This window comes from Hippopotamus amphibius, chromosome 1 (genome assembly GCF_030028045.1).
Source record: "Hippopotamus amphibius kiboko isolate mHipAmp2 chromosome 1, mHipAmp2.hap2, whole genome shotgun sequence".
In the NCBI taxonomy this organism is placed as follows: Eukaryota; Metazoa; Chordata; class Mammalia; order Artiodactyla; family Hippopotamidae; genus Hippopotamus; species Hippopotamus amphibius.
Genome location: NC_080186.1, coordinates 235,449,928 through 235,466,381, shown reverse-complemented (window position 1 = coordinate 235,466,381; position 16,454 = coordinate 235,449,928). Strand labels below are relative to the sequence as shown.

Below are 16,454 nucleotides of genomic sequence, written 5' to 3'. Positions count from 1 at the left end.
CTGTGTTGGATCTTCATTGCTGCACACGGGCTTTCTCTAGTTGCGGTGAGCAGGGGCTACTCTTCATTGTGGCGCACAGGTTTCTCATTGCAGTGGCTTCTCTTGTTGTGGAACACGGGCTCTCGGCGCATGGGCTTCAGTAGTTGCAGCACACGGGCTCAATAGTTGTGGCTCATGAGCTCTAAAGCTCAGGCTCAACAGTTGTGGCGCACAGCCTTAGTTGCTCCTTGGCATGTGGGATCTTCCTGGAGCAGGGATGGAACCCGTGTCCCCTGCATTGGCCAGCGGACTCTTAACCACTGCGTACCTAGGAAGCCCCTAGATGTTAAGTTTTAAAATAAAGTATTTAACACGTGAAAGCAAAGAGAGGTTGAAAAGAAGCAAAAAAGACTTGAGAAAAAGGAGCAAGAGAAGATCAGGAATTGGGCGAGGCAGGAAAGAGCAAAGTCATGATTCACCACCTGCTTTTGTGAAAGCCTTGTCTGATTTATTTTCGACTCAGAACATGCAGGTACAAGTTAAAGGGCCTAATGGCTTGTGAATCCAGAACTTTTATAGGTGGCTCAAAGGAAAAGTTCTGATACATGTAGGAGACCTGGCATTCTGAGGAAGACCCATTTATTGTTTCTTCGTGTTCATTTGTTCAGTTGTCACCTTTTCTGTGACATCTACCGCCAACTAGATTCTAGCGTGGAGGAAGACATAAAGCCCTGAGTAAAATTTCTCTAATTTAAAACTGCATATTTTTGGCCATTTATGCCCTCGAAGCCCTCAATTGTTCAGTAATTATTTTTTTTAAATATATCATTCCCTTGCATAATTTATCATAACTTCATGATTAAAATGACATGAAGGTGCCACACTTTCGAAGAATTAACGCAGTGTCTTTGCTTGAACTATTATAATCCACTCTTATATTTAAAAAAAAAAAAAAGCAACAACCACACAGATTTTAAAAAAAGAACACATCTCCAGGACCCTTTTTTAAATTTCTTTTTTTAAATATCCATTTTAGATTAGAATATTTCAAAGTTTCCTTCCAGCTCCTATCCATATTTTTATTAATCAGCATAACTGGAAATAATAAAGCACTTGTAATTTTTATGATGCCCCATTTCACAAAGCATAATAAAAAGTGACCCACATTCGGCACTACGTGAAATTTTTCATATGTTGAATGACTTCGTTTTCATATCCAAATGATACAGGGTGTTTTCAAGGGGCTCTTTATGTGAATCCTATGTAGACAGATGCGCTAACACATTTAAAGTTAATCCAGACAACTCAGAAATCGCCCCAACCCCTTGGCCATAGGGCACCTATCAGATTCCCCTAATGGCTTTAAATGCCTGAGCCGGGCACGCACAGTGGCCGTTGGCCTCTTCCTCAGTTAGAAGGAAGACAGAGGGACCCGCACCCATGCTGGGCAGGAGTCACGGGGGCGAAGTGAGCTGCGGAGCCTGCAGAACACACCGGGATGTGCCTGGCCAGACGTCCTTCGTTGCTTCCACAGCGACTCGCCTGTTGGCAGAGGGTCCCAGGAAATGAGGAGAGGAGGTGGGGGAAGAGGTTCCCCCCAGGAGGCACCCCCGTATGGGCCACCAAAATGGTTGGAAAAGAATTTCCAGACACAAGGCCGAATGTAAGGAAGATAGAGTTTATGAGAGAGAAGGGACACTGTGAAGACAGCGAGAGGACTTCCTGGCAGACCAGGGAGAGCCGACCCTCTGGTGGGCTCGCAGCCGACTTTTATAACCCCAAACAAGGAAATTCCTGCGAAGAAAATGGCACTAATCGATTGGTCAGTGTGCCAAAAGGCGACAGGTGTCGTCAGATGATAGGCTAGGGTCCTATATGGTGAATGCCTTCCCTACTATGGGGTCTGGTTTTCGGCTAGCCCAAGTCATGAGTCAGGGATTGCTATGGGGGTCGAGATAACTCTGGAATTTGGTTGCTGTGCGGGTCAGGTTAACTCTGGAATCTTGTCTAGTGACTTTGGTGTAGGACTCCACACTCAATTTATGACCGTCGGTTATTTGATGGAAATTTCTCTACCACATCCCTGAAAAAGAAAGATGATGGCAAAGTAGAGACAGTGCCAGCTAACTAAGTTTGTATGTCTCCCAAAATATTTTTCCAAAACCCTTTAAGTTAGTTTGCTACATATACTAGCTTTTACTGGGAGACATGATATATTTAATTTACAAAAAAGTTAAAAATGAAATAGCAATTTGATAAATGTCATTTCTGGACATTCGATAATACTTAATAGGTCAATCAAAATTTCATATGATAAAATTATATTATATAATTTCTTGATTATATTATTTGTATGCCCACAATTGCTAACATTTTACTAAACTAAATTTTATCTGAGATTAGTATTTATTACCTACATTCAAATAACTGTATTGTGTTTGGTGTTTTCTCAACAGATTGGATTCTTCAAAAGACCACTAAAGAAGAAAATGGAGAAATGAAATATTTTATAAGAGAAGAAATAATTATTCAATGATCTATCCTCAGGTTTGCCTCAAATATGTGACAAGAAATCTATAAATACAATTAAAGATATAGTCACATAACGTTATGTAATCCATCAGGGATTAATCACTTAGAAAATGACAGATCAAGCAAGATCCAAAAACAATACCTTAAAGATATATTTTATAAAGTGTTGAAAAATATTTTCCAATAATTACTCATTTTTATTGAGTATTTAAGCAAACTTACAAAATGTTTTGAAGATGAAAAATAACCTGTACAAATATGTTTATATATTAAATCAGCATTCAAAGTATTTAAGGAATACATAAAAAGATTTTTATGATCATTGAAACATTTACCTTCAAAATAGCATGAATTAAGCTTTTTCCATTGATTCCTGGTGGATATCCACATTCAGCAAGAGAGTCAACATTTGTAAATGCCAAGGAAGGAATTTTACCTGAAAAAGATCACTTCCCCCCATTTAAATGAAAAAATTTCCCAGGTGGAGTCTATATACAATATGGACTGAACATAGAATTAAGTCACAGAGAATATATTCAGCATCTTTGTGTTGGGTTCTATACTTGGAAAGTTTTCTTTTCAAAGTGTTTGGAAAATAGTATAATTGAGCTGAAATTCTATCTAGGATAGAAAATCAAGATAGACTTGTTTAAAAGCAAGTGCACTGAGTGGATTAATTTAAGCTTTTACAAAACACGCTAAATTTTGGTATTGAACTCTAAAACTCAAAACTCTTTTATACTGAAAAAGCACAGCAGTTTTATGTGGCATAACAGGGATTTGCCATGAAAAGTTACGTTGAGCATGGGATATGCTCACATGGTTTCTGAATGGGAAGGAAAATGTCGATGGATGTCACAGAAATGCTGGGCATCTTTTGAACACAGAAGGTCCCAGGATGTAACCCAATGTAGGAGTTGTCTCATCCCCTTGGTACATGGTTCATTCAAACGCTCAAGCTGTGAGAGTATGTTTATTTTTCATCTTTTGAAAGGTATTTAATTTTCCAAACACAATTCTTCTTTCTATGAAAAGGCAGTATTCCATTTCAGTATTGCATTTCACCAACAAGCCACTGCTTTTTGAGTGTGGCATATCAATATTTAAGTAGATCTCTGGAAATGTATTTTATAGAATTTCAAGTTTGAAACCTCGCACCAACAGAAAGACATCACACCTTTGTATGAGCTTCTTTGTTCTTGAAGTAATCATCGTGGTGCATCGGACTCTACTGTAGCATAAGCTCCTAGATAGCTCCATTTCTTAGGAAAAAAACGATGAATGAATGTACATGTGAACTACTGCTGTAAAGCTGGCTGATGCTCCTGCAACAACTCCATCTCTCTGCTTGATTGACCATCACAAGATCAGAACCTGTGTTTATCCAGGAAGTCCTGGACTCTACTGTTCTCAAAAAGCAGCAAATCTGTGGAGAAATTAAATGCCATGGATTTAAGTTTTAAAAACTAATTTCCGTGGAATTATCTGGACTCAGAGGCGGCCTACCTCATGGCTCTCTACATCTACATCTAAAATCCTGATGGTCAAAGACATGCACCTGGGGAGTGCTGAGGTCATCAGTAGCTATAAGAAAGGCTAAGTCCTTCCAGAGATTTGGTATCCTGTTGCTGGCCTGTCATTGTTCAGAAATGTCCAGTTTTAGAATTTTCTTCATTCCTGCTATCTGTCTCCAGGTTCTGAAATCATTCTTTCCACCTGTCCTCCTTTGCCCAACAAAACTGAGGTCCCTCACGTTCGGAGTCACCATGGTGCACAGCTCCAGGGCACAACCTGCTCAGCAGCTCTGCTCTAAGCTCAGCACGTTCTTAGAAATAAACCTAACAGATAAAAGTTTTAACAATTCATACTTGTCCTCTGATTCCTAGGCAAAGTAGTCATTGAAACTGGAGCATGCACATTTCAACTAAATGTGTTGTTAACCCAAACGGGAAAAATAGAAAAGATGGCATTTTGAACATTTTAGAAAAGAGAGGAAGAGCTGTTTGGCCAGATCAAATAGCTGCTTCCAAGTCTGGCACCGTTTTTAACACAAGTCATTCCTGGTTTTTAAGTAGAGTGTTAAATGAGCCAGATGTTCTACTTCCCTCATATTGTGATTTGTTGAGGTTATGTGTGTACATGTCTGTGCATCTGTGCACACATATGTATAAGCACATGCACGCTCACACACCCACACACACACATGCGTGCACGCATGGACACAAATTGAAGAAAAAATACCTCAACACCAAACAACAGAGTTTACAAGAAATAAACAAAGAAAAGCTACACCACAAGGAAAGTTTGATTCATCCACTTTGGGTATAGTTCTCACTTTCATTAATATTTAATTTTAGCATACAGTTATGCAAGTGTCTAAAAATCACCAATGTAGAAACTTTGACTAAAATAAGTCAACGGATGTCCCAAATTCACTCTGTACAAATGTCCTAAAACATAGTCAATGATTAAGAAATATACTAAGCTCTACTCTTATATTTTAAAACATTTAATAAGAAAAGTGATATTTAAGACAATTTATGAGCTTATTGGTTAAATTAAATTGCAAAAACCTTCTTTTATCTTTGGTATTCTTTTTAATTAATTATTGCTTCCACTGTGGACTGAACTATGTATAAAGTCCCAATAGGAAAAAAAATCCCTGATTTATGTCATTTTCCAGTTTTCAGGATCTAAATAGTTTCGTCAGGGCCATTTTCAAGCTACCAACATAACCCTAACCAGCTTGCAGAATTCCTGAAAATGTGTTGCCAGCTCTCATGAGCCAGTATGAGCTGGCTTCAGAGCACCACTGAGATAAGTTAGATGACAATGATAGATAGATAGATGATAGATAGATATAGATGATAGATAAATAGAAATATAACATATATATATACACAAACATGCACCATACAATCATATTTCAAATTATTCTTAAAATGCTGATCTCAAGCCCAGCAGACAAAGTGCTAGTTCCCCATTCTTCAATTTCAGTTTCTAAAATTATAGTCCTCCTTTAATATTAATAAAATGATATGAACTTGCAGGAAAAGGAAGAAGTTGAAAGAAAGAAAAAAAAATGTATATATATATAAAGGGTAACACACAGTGAAATTCAAACCTAAATAGCCGCAAAGAAGCTGTTTCACTTCCTCTAGGAATCCAGAGCCCTGGAGCCAATGCTGTGAAAAGTCATCCTTTGTAAATATTTGTAATTTCTGTGATCCAGTTTGAACTTCAGTGATCCAATTTGTTCAGTTATTTTCTCCAAGCAATAGATTCTTGGGCAATTTAATCACAGAATATTTTCTGTGTCATAACTGTGCTTGAAATGAGGCTTGTGGAAGAACATATTTTACAAAACTTGATGTTTACTCAACCATACCAATTTCTAATTTTACCTTTTATAAAACCAATATCTAGGCTCAAGTAGAAAACAAACATTGGCACCAAAGCAGAAAGGGGTTGCGAAGCGCTGGGTAAAGTAAAGCTGGGTGTGAGGAGAGGCTGCAGGAAGGTTGGCCCCGAAGGGCCACGGCTTGCACCTGTGATGAGCTGCCCGCCCGCCTCTCTGCACGGCCCTTTCCTACAGGATACGCTCTCTGTCCAGCATGTTGTAATCTGCCCGGTGTGAATTCACTGTATACCTTCGCACAGCACTGAGAAAACGAAGGAAGACCCAGGCTCAGAGCATGGTCCATGTGCCCAAGGACAGTCACAGTATTGTTCAAATAAAGAGGCTTCTGGCAAATCAGTCTTTTAAAAATAGTGTCCTATGTTTCCTTTGTTGATTTTCAGCACCTCTCAAGTCTCGCTCCATGAGTCTCTCCCCCAAGGGAGATTTTCAAGAAGACTACTAGAGAAAAATCTGTTTAAAGCGTGTGCTCTGCTTGCTGTGAATACCAGCTTCTGGGATTTGGTCATTTACACGAGATGTCGGTCCTCCGTTCTGTGGCAGCCTAGAGGGTTGGTATGGTAACTGTAGCAGGGAGAAAATGAAAGGCACTGCAGATCTGGAACATCTTTAAGAAATTTACCAACCGTTACTGGGACACTATTAGCAGCCAGGCCAGTGGGGGCTGGCAGGATTTAGCCCTACAGTGGGTCTCCACCAGCACCCCCTAATCCCCATCCTTACCCATGGAAATTATAACCTAAAAAGTGAAAAGAAGAGCTTTAAAATCCTGGAGATGATGCTACCGTCTCATTAAAATACACGATTTCGCTGTCAACAGCAGGCATTTTAATGCAAACACAACTTCAAGGTGAATCTACTGGGCAGCCCTTCCAATCAGACCGCTGTCTCTAAATACCTCCTACCCAGAAATTCTGAAACCGCCACTGGACGTGAACTCTGCAGCGCATTGCTAAGGATTAAAGGCTGCCGTTTCAATGGGAGCACTGCTGTGCAACATCTTAAGTAGAACCATAAAAAAGAGAGTTAAAATCTAACACTGTAATCTGGTGGCCAAGTCAGTATTTTTTATCTTCATCTTAAAATTCAACCTTGAATTTAGCCATTCCAAGTAACAGGCTTGAACCATCCACCCTGAAGGAAGGTAAAAGGGCGTGTGTAGGCTCTTCAGCCCCACCCGCATTGTCCCCTACACATGGTGCCCAGGAGGTCCGGTTCTTAACTGATGAGAGTGGATCCTCTGCCCCTATAAATGGCCTGAGCTCCCAAATCTGCTACATCCCAAGATCAGCCCTCCCACATCAGACATGCACATAAGCACGGACTGCAATGTTACCGTACCAAAACATATACAAGGATGAGTTATCACTTCTAATGTTGGACTCCTTGCTTTGAGATCAGCTTTTTTTTTTTCTTTTAAAATATTTTAAAGCCTTTCTCTCATAACTCAGTTCAGAACTTTATACAAGACTGCTTTGCATTTTCCTCCCATCACAGGCTAGAGAATTTCAATGCCATGAAGACTGGCCAGTAAGACCCAGGGCCCACTTGCAGGACCTCTCTGCTTTCTGTCATCCAGTTGGCTTCTTCTCTTCTCAACTGCACAGTGGGGATGTTCGGTTTTAATTTGGGTCTTCTTGGCAAGGCCATGCTAAGCCTGGTGCCCCTTGCAGACCTTGAGGGCTAGATGTTCTTTATTGGTGCGTTGAGGCTTAGAAATCCTTTAATTATCTGACACACCGTGGAAATCATGGCAACATACTAGGCAGATACCAGCGACACTCATAACTGTGATTATCTTTGATCTTACCATATTAGAAGTCACATCTTGATGAAAAAAGTTTGTCTGGAATTTCAGAGACTGAGACTCAGTGTTTAATCTTTTATTTCAGTTTGATCTATGCATAGAGAGTGGGGACAAAACTTTTACAAGAAATCTTCCAAATGACAGAATGAAAGCCAGGATTGAACAATCTTCTACTGACAGTCCCTGTCCCCAACCCTGTTTTTCAAGAGATGGAAAGATGACTGGATGGGGGAACGTGAGTGGCATAATTATTTCTTTCTGCTACAGAGTAGCCAAGCACAAGGGAGTCACCACGCATCATAGGTCCAGTGACAGGTGACAGTCTTCCTGCCATGCCCCTGAGGCATGTTGCATTTTGAGAGACAGGAAAAAAAAAATGTGGGAGAGGGAGGGGATGAAGCTATTCATCTTTTATGTTCACACCATTACTCCTCAAAATACTGTAAGCTTCCTCAGCCTGCATCATACCCGGCCACAGTACTAACACATGTACTTCATACAAGTAAATTGTTGATTAAATAAGAGTAAAAGTATATTCTCACCTGTCTATTAACTAGGGCTAATTTCCTGAAGTTTAATATACGTTGGCGCAAGTAAAAACAATAATTTGAAGCAGCAAACACTCAGACCTTCTTCTCTCTAGAACCATTTCACACAGTACATCCAGATACTTCGTGTTTGAGAGATACGCCTGCCTTTTTTCAGGATGCAGCAGCGGCCCTCTGCATTCCTTATAAGGAAACACTGGCCCGAAAGGAGAGTGGTGTACTGTGTGCTACTACTATTAGGCTGTAAAATTGTTAACTGACAGCGTAAAAAACTGTGCCCCTTTTATTAAAAAGAAAAACATTGTGTGTAATAGCTACTATCCTGAAACATGTATCATACTCACTCCAATAAGCTCTGCTGCATGGTCTAATATAAAGTATATTCATTGCTTGTTTTTTTTTATTTACCGCAGAATAAACTCATTAAAATGAATAGCCTAAGGGTGTGTGCATTTCTGCAAGGCTTTTACTGGATCAACTTGTTAGAAGAAAATATTTTGATTATATTTAAGAACAAAGAAGCATGAACTTTGCTGATTCTAACAATTTATTAAGTGCCTAATTTCAACCCATTTAAAGAAAGAAATTGGTTCCCAGACAGCAATGATTTAAGATGATATAATTAGAAATAGCTGAGAAAGTAAAAGAGTATTTTGAATGTTCTATGTATGGTGCATCCTGTACACTGATTTGAGGTCAGAGGTTTGGTATTTTGTAAAATTCTATCTTATCTTGTGCGTCAGCTGTGTATTTTGCGTCAAGGTAAATGAGCATCCTGTCTTATATGTTAAATAAAAAAAATAACTCTTTCAAAGAAGAATGTGACTGCTGTGATTTTAAGTACACAAATTTTATCCAAGATTAATATTTCTTCCACAGCGTTAACTTTTTTTTTAGCTCCTTAGTAGGTTTTCACTTTGATGCTCTAAAAGGAAACAACAAAAAGCAAATTAAGTCTGTCTGTGGTGTTTCCTGTACACAGTATAGCAATGTGATTAGTCTTTTGCAAGCTTGAGACAAAAACCTCAGAATCCATTATTACTACATATCTTCTCCTAATGAGATGTTTTAATAATAAATTATCAGCTGTATAATAATAGATTGGACCACATAGTAGAAAACAAAAAAAATCCTAAGAAGTTAAAAAAAAGTTATTTTCTCTATTCAGCCTATAGTTTAAAGAAATAAAATTATTTCATATATAAGAGCTGGAAGAAAATGCAGGAAGAAGTATGAGTAGTAATAACACGTGTTCATCTCATAAAAGATTTTGTCCTCAAACGATACAGTAGGGTGAGCGAGGGAGGTATTTTTACAGAAGAAAAAGATGGAATTTTGAAGAAGTTATCTGTAAGGTCCTGTACCAAATTTGTGTCTGTACATGGCCCCAATGTGCTGTCTTCTCTCTCTTACTGTGAGGTAAGCAGTTCCTCTCCCACTTCTCCCTTCGTGCAGGAGGAGAACGCAGGGGAGGCACTAGAAAGAATCTGGGTATAGTCCCTGTAAAATACGTGGCATACAGAGAAATGCCTTATTTATACGTCTACAGCACAGACACAACATGTGCTTTTCTTGTCCTTTGTGACGTCCAGTTATGAAATTACTGTGGAGAGCGTAAGATGACGTCAGTGACAGTGTGCACCAAATGGAAGTGATCGTTAAAGGGACTGGAGATGATTTCCGTCTTCTTCTTTAGCATAGCTATATTATTTGAGTTATTTTAAAATAAATGAGTATCAATGTTTAGGTCAGGAAAAAATCATTTAGGGTGAAAGGGGATATATTCACATGGTAAAAAACTTGCAATTCAGAGAAAATGATTTTAAAACAGTCATTACACGAGCACCAGAAATTGTTACCATTAAGTTGTCTTGTTTCTGAGCATACATGTTGATTTCTTCCGTATTTCTATTTTGACATACTTGAAATCACAAAGAATATGGTACCCTGTACTTTTAAAACTTTTAACATTACATTTCTTAGTTTTTCTTTCATATTAAAAGGGTGATAGCCATAAAATTTTCCCTCTTATTCTAGAGTTGACAACAGGGGGTGAAATTACTTCCACGTGCTCTCAAGTTAATAACCATTATACACATATGCACATGGCATTCTAGAATTCTCCATAGTCCAAATGTGAAATAATTAGTTCTTTAACTACTTCTTCATGCAGCAGTAGGGCAGGACAGAGCAAGGGGTAGATAGGGAGAGATGGGAAAGGTAATCTCACAAAGAATAATAGCAAATGTGGCCCCATTTATCCCGCAAAACCAACCGGGTTATTTTTTTTTTCATTTTATTTATTTATTTATTATTTTTGGGGGGTACACCAAGTTCAATCATCTGTTTTTATACACATAGCCCCGTATTCCCTCCCTCCCTTGACTCCCCCCCCCAAGTCCCCCCCACCCTCCCTGCCCCATTGATCGCCAGGGTTGATTCGGCTGATCTGGCTGGCTAGGCGGGTGTCCCCTTCCTTCCTCACCGCTCCATGTGCGTCCCTCCCGAAGCTGCGTGCTTGGTCGAAGAGGACAACCTTCCCCGATAGAGGAGGACCGTTCTTCGGTCAAGGGTATACGAGTAGCTGCGCTCCCCTGCTAGAACCTCCAAACAAGCTCTCAACCGGGTTATTTTTTAAACAATCCTAGAAAAGGAAAGAATTTTTGCCAAAAACAAGTCCTGGCACCTGTATAGTACAACCTTAACTAAAGAAGTCAGTGAAGAGGGAACAGAGGAACAAATGAGATAGGAGACAGATAGAAAACAAATAGTAATATGGCAAATGTAACTCTGGCATCAATAATTACATTAAAGTTAAGTGGTCTGAACAATCAAATCAAAAGTCAGAGATTGTCAGACTGGTAAAAGAATAAGGTCCGTCTATGTGCCCTCTAAAGGAGACAGATTCAAAGGCACAAATAAACTGAAAGGAAAACTGTGGAGAAAAGATGTACCATGCCAATAGTAACCGTGAAAGAGCTGGAGGTGGCTATATTAATATCAAACAAAACAAACTTTAAGATGAGTGCAATTCCAGACTTGGGAAGATTCTATTCTTCTGAGGGAAAAGGAGACCCCTGGAATTCCTGTAAGTATATAGAAATCCTTCATTTATACTCAGGTTGGCTTTGATGTCTTGCAGGTTTTCAGGGACTCATTGGTGCCAGAAATTAAACTTCTGTGTGGATTAGAGCCGAATCACGGAGTCATCTCTCCCTGAGACTTGAGGCTTAAATCAGTGTGTAGCATCCCTGGCCTGCACAGAGTTTAGTTACAGTGGTCCAATTCCTTCCTGATTTCAGGAATAATAGGGCAAGCACCATTGTCTGTAGGCAGGCACGCAGGCTGCCAGCCACTTCACAAATGAATGCTGTTTAGTCATTGTGCCAGAGTTCTAGTTAGTACTTGACTGGCAAGTACTGGCTTGAATTAATAAAAGCAGCATTGAAACATCTGCAGGTTTGGTCTTTAGCTGCCCTTTCATGCAGCTATTTTTGTTGTTGTTTTGTAGTATCTTTCAACTGAGTGTATGTGGCATGAATTCATCTAGACACCACAATCTCAAATGGCATTCCAAAGGCAAGAGTGGAAATGCCCCAACCTGAAAAATAAAGAATAGCATCCAGAATTGGCCATTAGACTGTAATTAGTGGAGCTGGAAATTAGCCATGCCACAGACTCTAACTGTCCTTGATGAAATGCCCAGGGCTCTTTAGTTTTACATGCTGAGTCTCTCATTTTCTATTTACTTCCTTCCTTTGCTCTCAGACGTTTCTATTCTATTTGCACCGAAGTACCATCTGTTATTGCTTTTCATATAATTTTCAAACCTTTCTTTCACTCCTGCCCATTCAGCATACCTCACCATTATAAGCTGGGTAATTCTGCAAAAATTCCGATTAGCGTATTGTTTGACAGCACCTCAGTTTTCTGCCATCTAAGATGGACCACATCATCATGAATGGAGTCATTTGTATTCTGCAAGAGGTTTACAGTTGGGTCATGCGATAGTGTAGTTTTATTTCGTTTTGTTTCCTAATAATTTTTTTAATTGAAGTATTGTTGATTTATACTATTATATTGGTTTCAAGTGTAGAGCACAGTGATTCAGTATTTTTACAGATTATACTTCCATTATAGGTTCCTATAAGAAAATGGTTATAATTCCCTGTGATATACAATATACCCTTCTTGCTTATCTATTTTATACATAGTAGTTTCTATCTCTAGATACCATACTCTTCATTTGGCCCTCCTCCCTTCCCTCTCCCTACTGATAACCAGTAGTTTGTTTTCTATACCTGTGAGTCTTTTTGGTTTACGTATACGTTCACTTGTATTGGTTTAGATTTCACATATAACTGATACAGTAGCTGTCTTTCTCTGTCTGACTTATTCCATTAAGCATAATATTCTTGACATCCATCCACTTTGCTGCAAATGGCAGAATTTCTCCCCCTCCTCCTCCTCCTCCTCCTTCTGTGTGGTGTGTATCACATCTTCCTTATCCATTCTTCTGTTGATGGACAGTTAGGTTGGCTATTGTAAATAGTGCTGCTGCTCCAAACATTGAGGTGCATGTATCTTTTCAAATTAATATTTTCATTTTTTCCAGGTTTACGCAGGAGTGGAACTGCGGGATGCGAAGCAGGTAGTTTTGCATGAAGATGACAGGCTTGGTGAAATCTCCACTTTTCTAAGAGGAAAGGGGGAAAAGGGAGGACACTAACATTTTTATTTCCTATATCTTACGTGCCAAGCACTGGGCTACAGAATTTGTCAATATTATGCTTTTTTAAAAAATTTATTTATTTTTGGCCGTGTTGGGTCTTCATTACTGTGCACGGGTTTTTTCTAGCTGTGGCGAGCCGGGGCTACTCTTCGTTGCAATGCGCAGCCTTCTCAGTGTGGTGCCTTCTCTTATTGCGGAGCACAGGCTCTAGGTGCACAGGCTTCAGTAGTTGCAGCATGTGGGCTCAGTAGTTGTGGCACACAGGCCCAGCTGCTCTGCGGCTGTGGGATCCTCCCAGACCAGGGCTCGGACCTGTGTCCTCTGCATTGGCAGATGGACTCCTAACCACTGAGCCACCGGGGAAGTCCAGTATGATGCTTTTTAATTCTATCAGTAATACTAAGTGAAGAAGATTGACAGCAAAGGGCCATGAAAGAAGTTCTGAGTGAAGGAAGAGTTCCCCGTTGTGTTTGTGGTGATAGTTGCTTGACTATATAAATTTGTCCTAACTCTTCATATTGCACACTAAGTTAGTTCACTTTATTTTAAGGACATTATATCACAACAAAGCTAAGAAAAATAAGAATAAAAGATTTTTAAATGGAAATTATAAATACCTAGACTGATGGAAAATGAGAAACTCAAATAATGATGAAGCTGGGCGACAACATCAGAGAGCATTCTTAGCAAGAAAAAAAAAACTGAAAAGGAAAAAACCCACTATGTATATAATATTTAGAGTAGATGGGAAGATAGAGATGAAAGTGGAAGCAATAATTAAAGAAATAACTGAAGGAAATTTCCCTGAACTGAAAAAAATCTAGAATTTTCAGATGAAAGAGGCTCACCAAGTTCCACTCAAGATTGTTTTTAAAAGGTACAACCTTAGATAAGCTCTGAAGAGAAAATCTTATAAGAAAATCTTATGAAATCTTCTCAAGAGATGAAGATATTGTGTACAAATAGCCCCTCTCCAGCTCTTTCTGGAATTCCTCAAAAGGCTGTCTCACGCTCAAGAATACAGCTTCTTCGTTATCAAGGGGCATCGGCCATTTCCTTCTTCTAGTTCTTGCTCCTGGCATGTCCTGCCACTGGACCCTCAATACAAAGGCGCTGTGCTGGCTTTACTTCTGAAAAAAGGATGAGAATCCCTTCTTTCTGTGTCTATATTATTCTCAGTTACCTGGTACTCTAACTCCTTTTTAAAAAAAAGAGCCACTTTCTCTTTTAACCCACCCGCAGGAGCCACTTCTCTGTAATCCGTGTTGTCCTGCTTGCAGATGCTGGGTCATTGCTTTATATGTCTCCTCCAATAAGGTAACGTCATCTATGAAGCTCCTCAAACCTGAATGCAAATTGACTCCCACCGGTCCTCCAGCCTGCACAGGCAACGTCCAAGAAGTAGTCTTGGTTGCATGAGTGCATCTTCCCCCACAAGGGGACTGTCAGCTTCCTGAAGGCAGGATCTATTGCACGTCTGCTTTGCCCTCCCTCTGCTTTCTGTGCAGTAGTTGGCTGCAACAAACATGTGTTGGATTGAATATGACAGGATGTATTTGACGTGAAGAGAGGACCTTTCCTCACCACACAGAGCTTAGAAGTTGGCCGACAGCAAAAAATGACAATGAAAATCAGAGATGTTGATTGAATTGCATTTTATGACATTATTAGGGAGGGAGCCTTCAGCCAATAGAACTAATAGAGAAACGGGACTTCCCTGCTGGTCCAGTGGGTAAGACTCTGTGCTCCCAATGCAGGGGGCCTGGGTTCCACCCCTGGTCAGGGAGCTGGATCCCACATGCATGTCGCAACTAAGAGTCCACATGCTACAAGTAAGAAGTCTGCATGCTGCAACTGAGTCCTCATGCTACAACTAAGACCCAGTGCAGCCAAAAAAAAAAAAATTAAAAAAAGGAATAGTAGAGGAAGAGGGACTGCTCAGACATCCTAGGAGCTACCTAGCTCTCCAGTGAGGCATGTGCTTTATGTTTAAGTATCATTTCCACTGACTATGTAAGGAAACATCATTCTCTGAATCAATTGCTAGTCAAGGCAGCCATGTGGGCTTAGATTGACAATACCTTTTAAAGATGTGATTAAATATGAATGATTAGTCTCTCTCCTTTCCTGGACATCGTGGCATTGATATTGGCATTTCGTTTCCTTAAACTGCATACTAAAGTCCACGTGCACCACCGCTCCTTCCCTAGATGTCATTACTGGAGCCTAGAATTTAACCCCCATCTCCTTTTCTATAGACATATTTTCTTTTTAATTTGGATTTTTTAAAAATTTAAAGTTATGATTATTGAGACATAATTTCTCCTTTTCCATGAACAGTCCTTTGAGTTTTGAAAAATGTACAGCCATGGTCACCACCACCATCAAGATATAAAATATTTCTATCCTGTAAAAGTTTCCTCATGCCCCTTTCAGTCAATTTTTTCCCCTCATCTCCAGCCTCCACAGCGGATCGGATTTCTGTCCCTTTGCTTTTGTTTTTTTCCAGAATGCTTGATCCGTGGATTCATTAAGTATGCAGCCTTTTGTACCTGCCTTTTCTCACTCAGCACAGCGTGTCTGCACTTCACCCACGTTGTTGCGTCCGTTGGCTGTCTGTTCCTCGTTAGTGCTGAGCAGTAGCCCATTGTGTAGATGCATTTTGTGATTGTGACGGATTTGTCGGTTTGTTTTTCTCATCTTCTGAGCATGTGTGTGGCAGTCGGGAGGCAACTGTGTTTACATCATGGTTGGATTTCTTTCTGTTTTGTGTTTCCTATCAGACATTATGAGAGAGAATCACCTTGGGAAGCAGTTTTAGGAAGTGAGATGCCAGTATTCATGCCGCGATGTCTAGGGAAGGAAAGAAGAGAAACTGACTCTTCCTATTCAGTCACGTCTTTAAAGGATATTTTCAGTCTAAGCCCGTATGGCTGGCTGGACTACAAACTCATGGAACAGAACGGATATTTCTCTTACATATTTACTTGTCTTGTACGGACTAGGCTGAAATGCTCAGATATTAAATACTACAAAACGGCCTAATACAGGTATCTGATTCTTTTCCCTGTAAAGCAGTTTGGAAGCGTGTAAGCTGGGATTTTGTACCTCCGAGTATAATTTGGCCCCATAACACATTGGAAAGAGAATGGATTTTGGAGTCTGGGGACTTGAATCCGTATCTCTGCTCTGACGTTTACGAGCTGTGCATTCTTGGGCCTGTTTCTTGACCTTGGCCCTCTAAGAATACGCATCTTCACTCACACAACGGACATCATCACAAAGCTCATAAAGTTGTTATGAGAAGCCAGAAGAAAAGAAAATTGCACTATATGTGCAATGTCATACATTCTTAATACACGGTAGACAGTCAAATAATTATCTCACTGCCCTCTCCTTAGTGGTATATAAAGATTTTAAATTTCTGTAATAATTTAA

General features: G+C 39.8%; 1 protein-coding gene across 4 annotated transcripts in view; it reads left to right on the top strand.

Moving 5' to 3' along the window:
* Positions 1-15,809, top strand: part of ITGA1 (integrin subunit alpha 1) — a 172,225-nt gene extending 156,416 nt beyond the window's left edge. Inside the window, exons 29-30 of one of the 4 annotated variants that reach the window (XR_009054886.1) lie at positions 2,436-7,971; positions 15,800-15,809. Coding sequence is in view for 2 of the 4 variants with exons in the window: in XM_057743741.1 (XP_057599724.1) it covers positions 2,436-2,480 (45 nt within the window). In the remaining 2 variants the exon portion in view is untranslated. Of the gene's footprint in view, positions 1-2,435; positions 9,105-15,799 lie in introns of those variants that run through there. The other 3 variants (XR_009054885.1, XM_057743741.1, XM_057743732.1) reach the window with 3 other exon arrangements.
* The last annotated feature ends 645 nt before the right edge of the window (positions 15,810-16,454 follow it).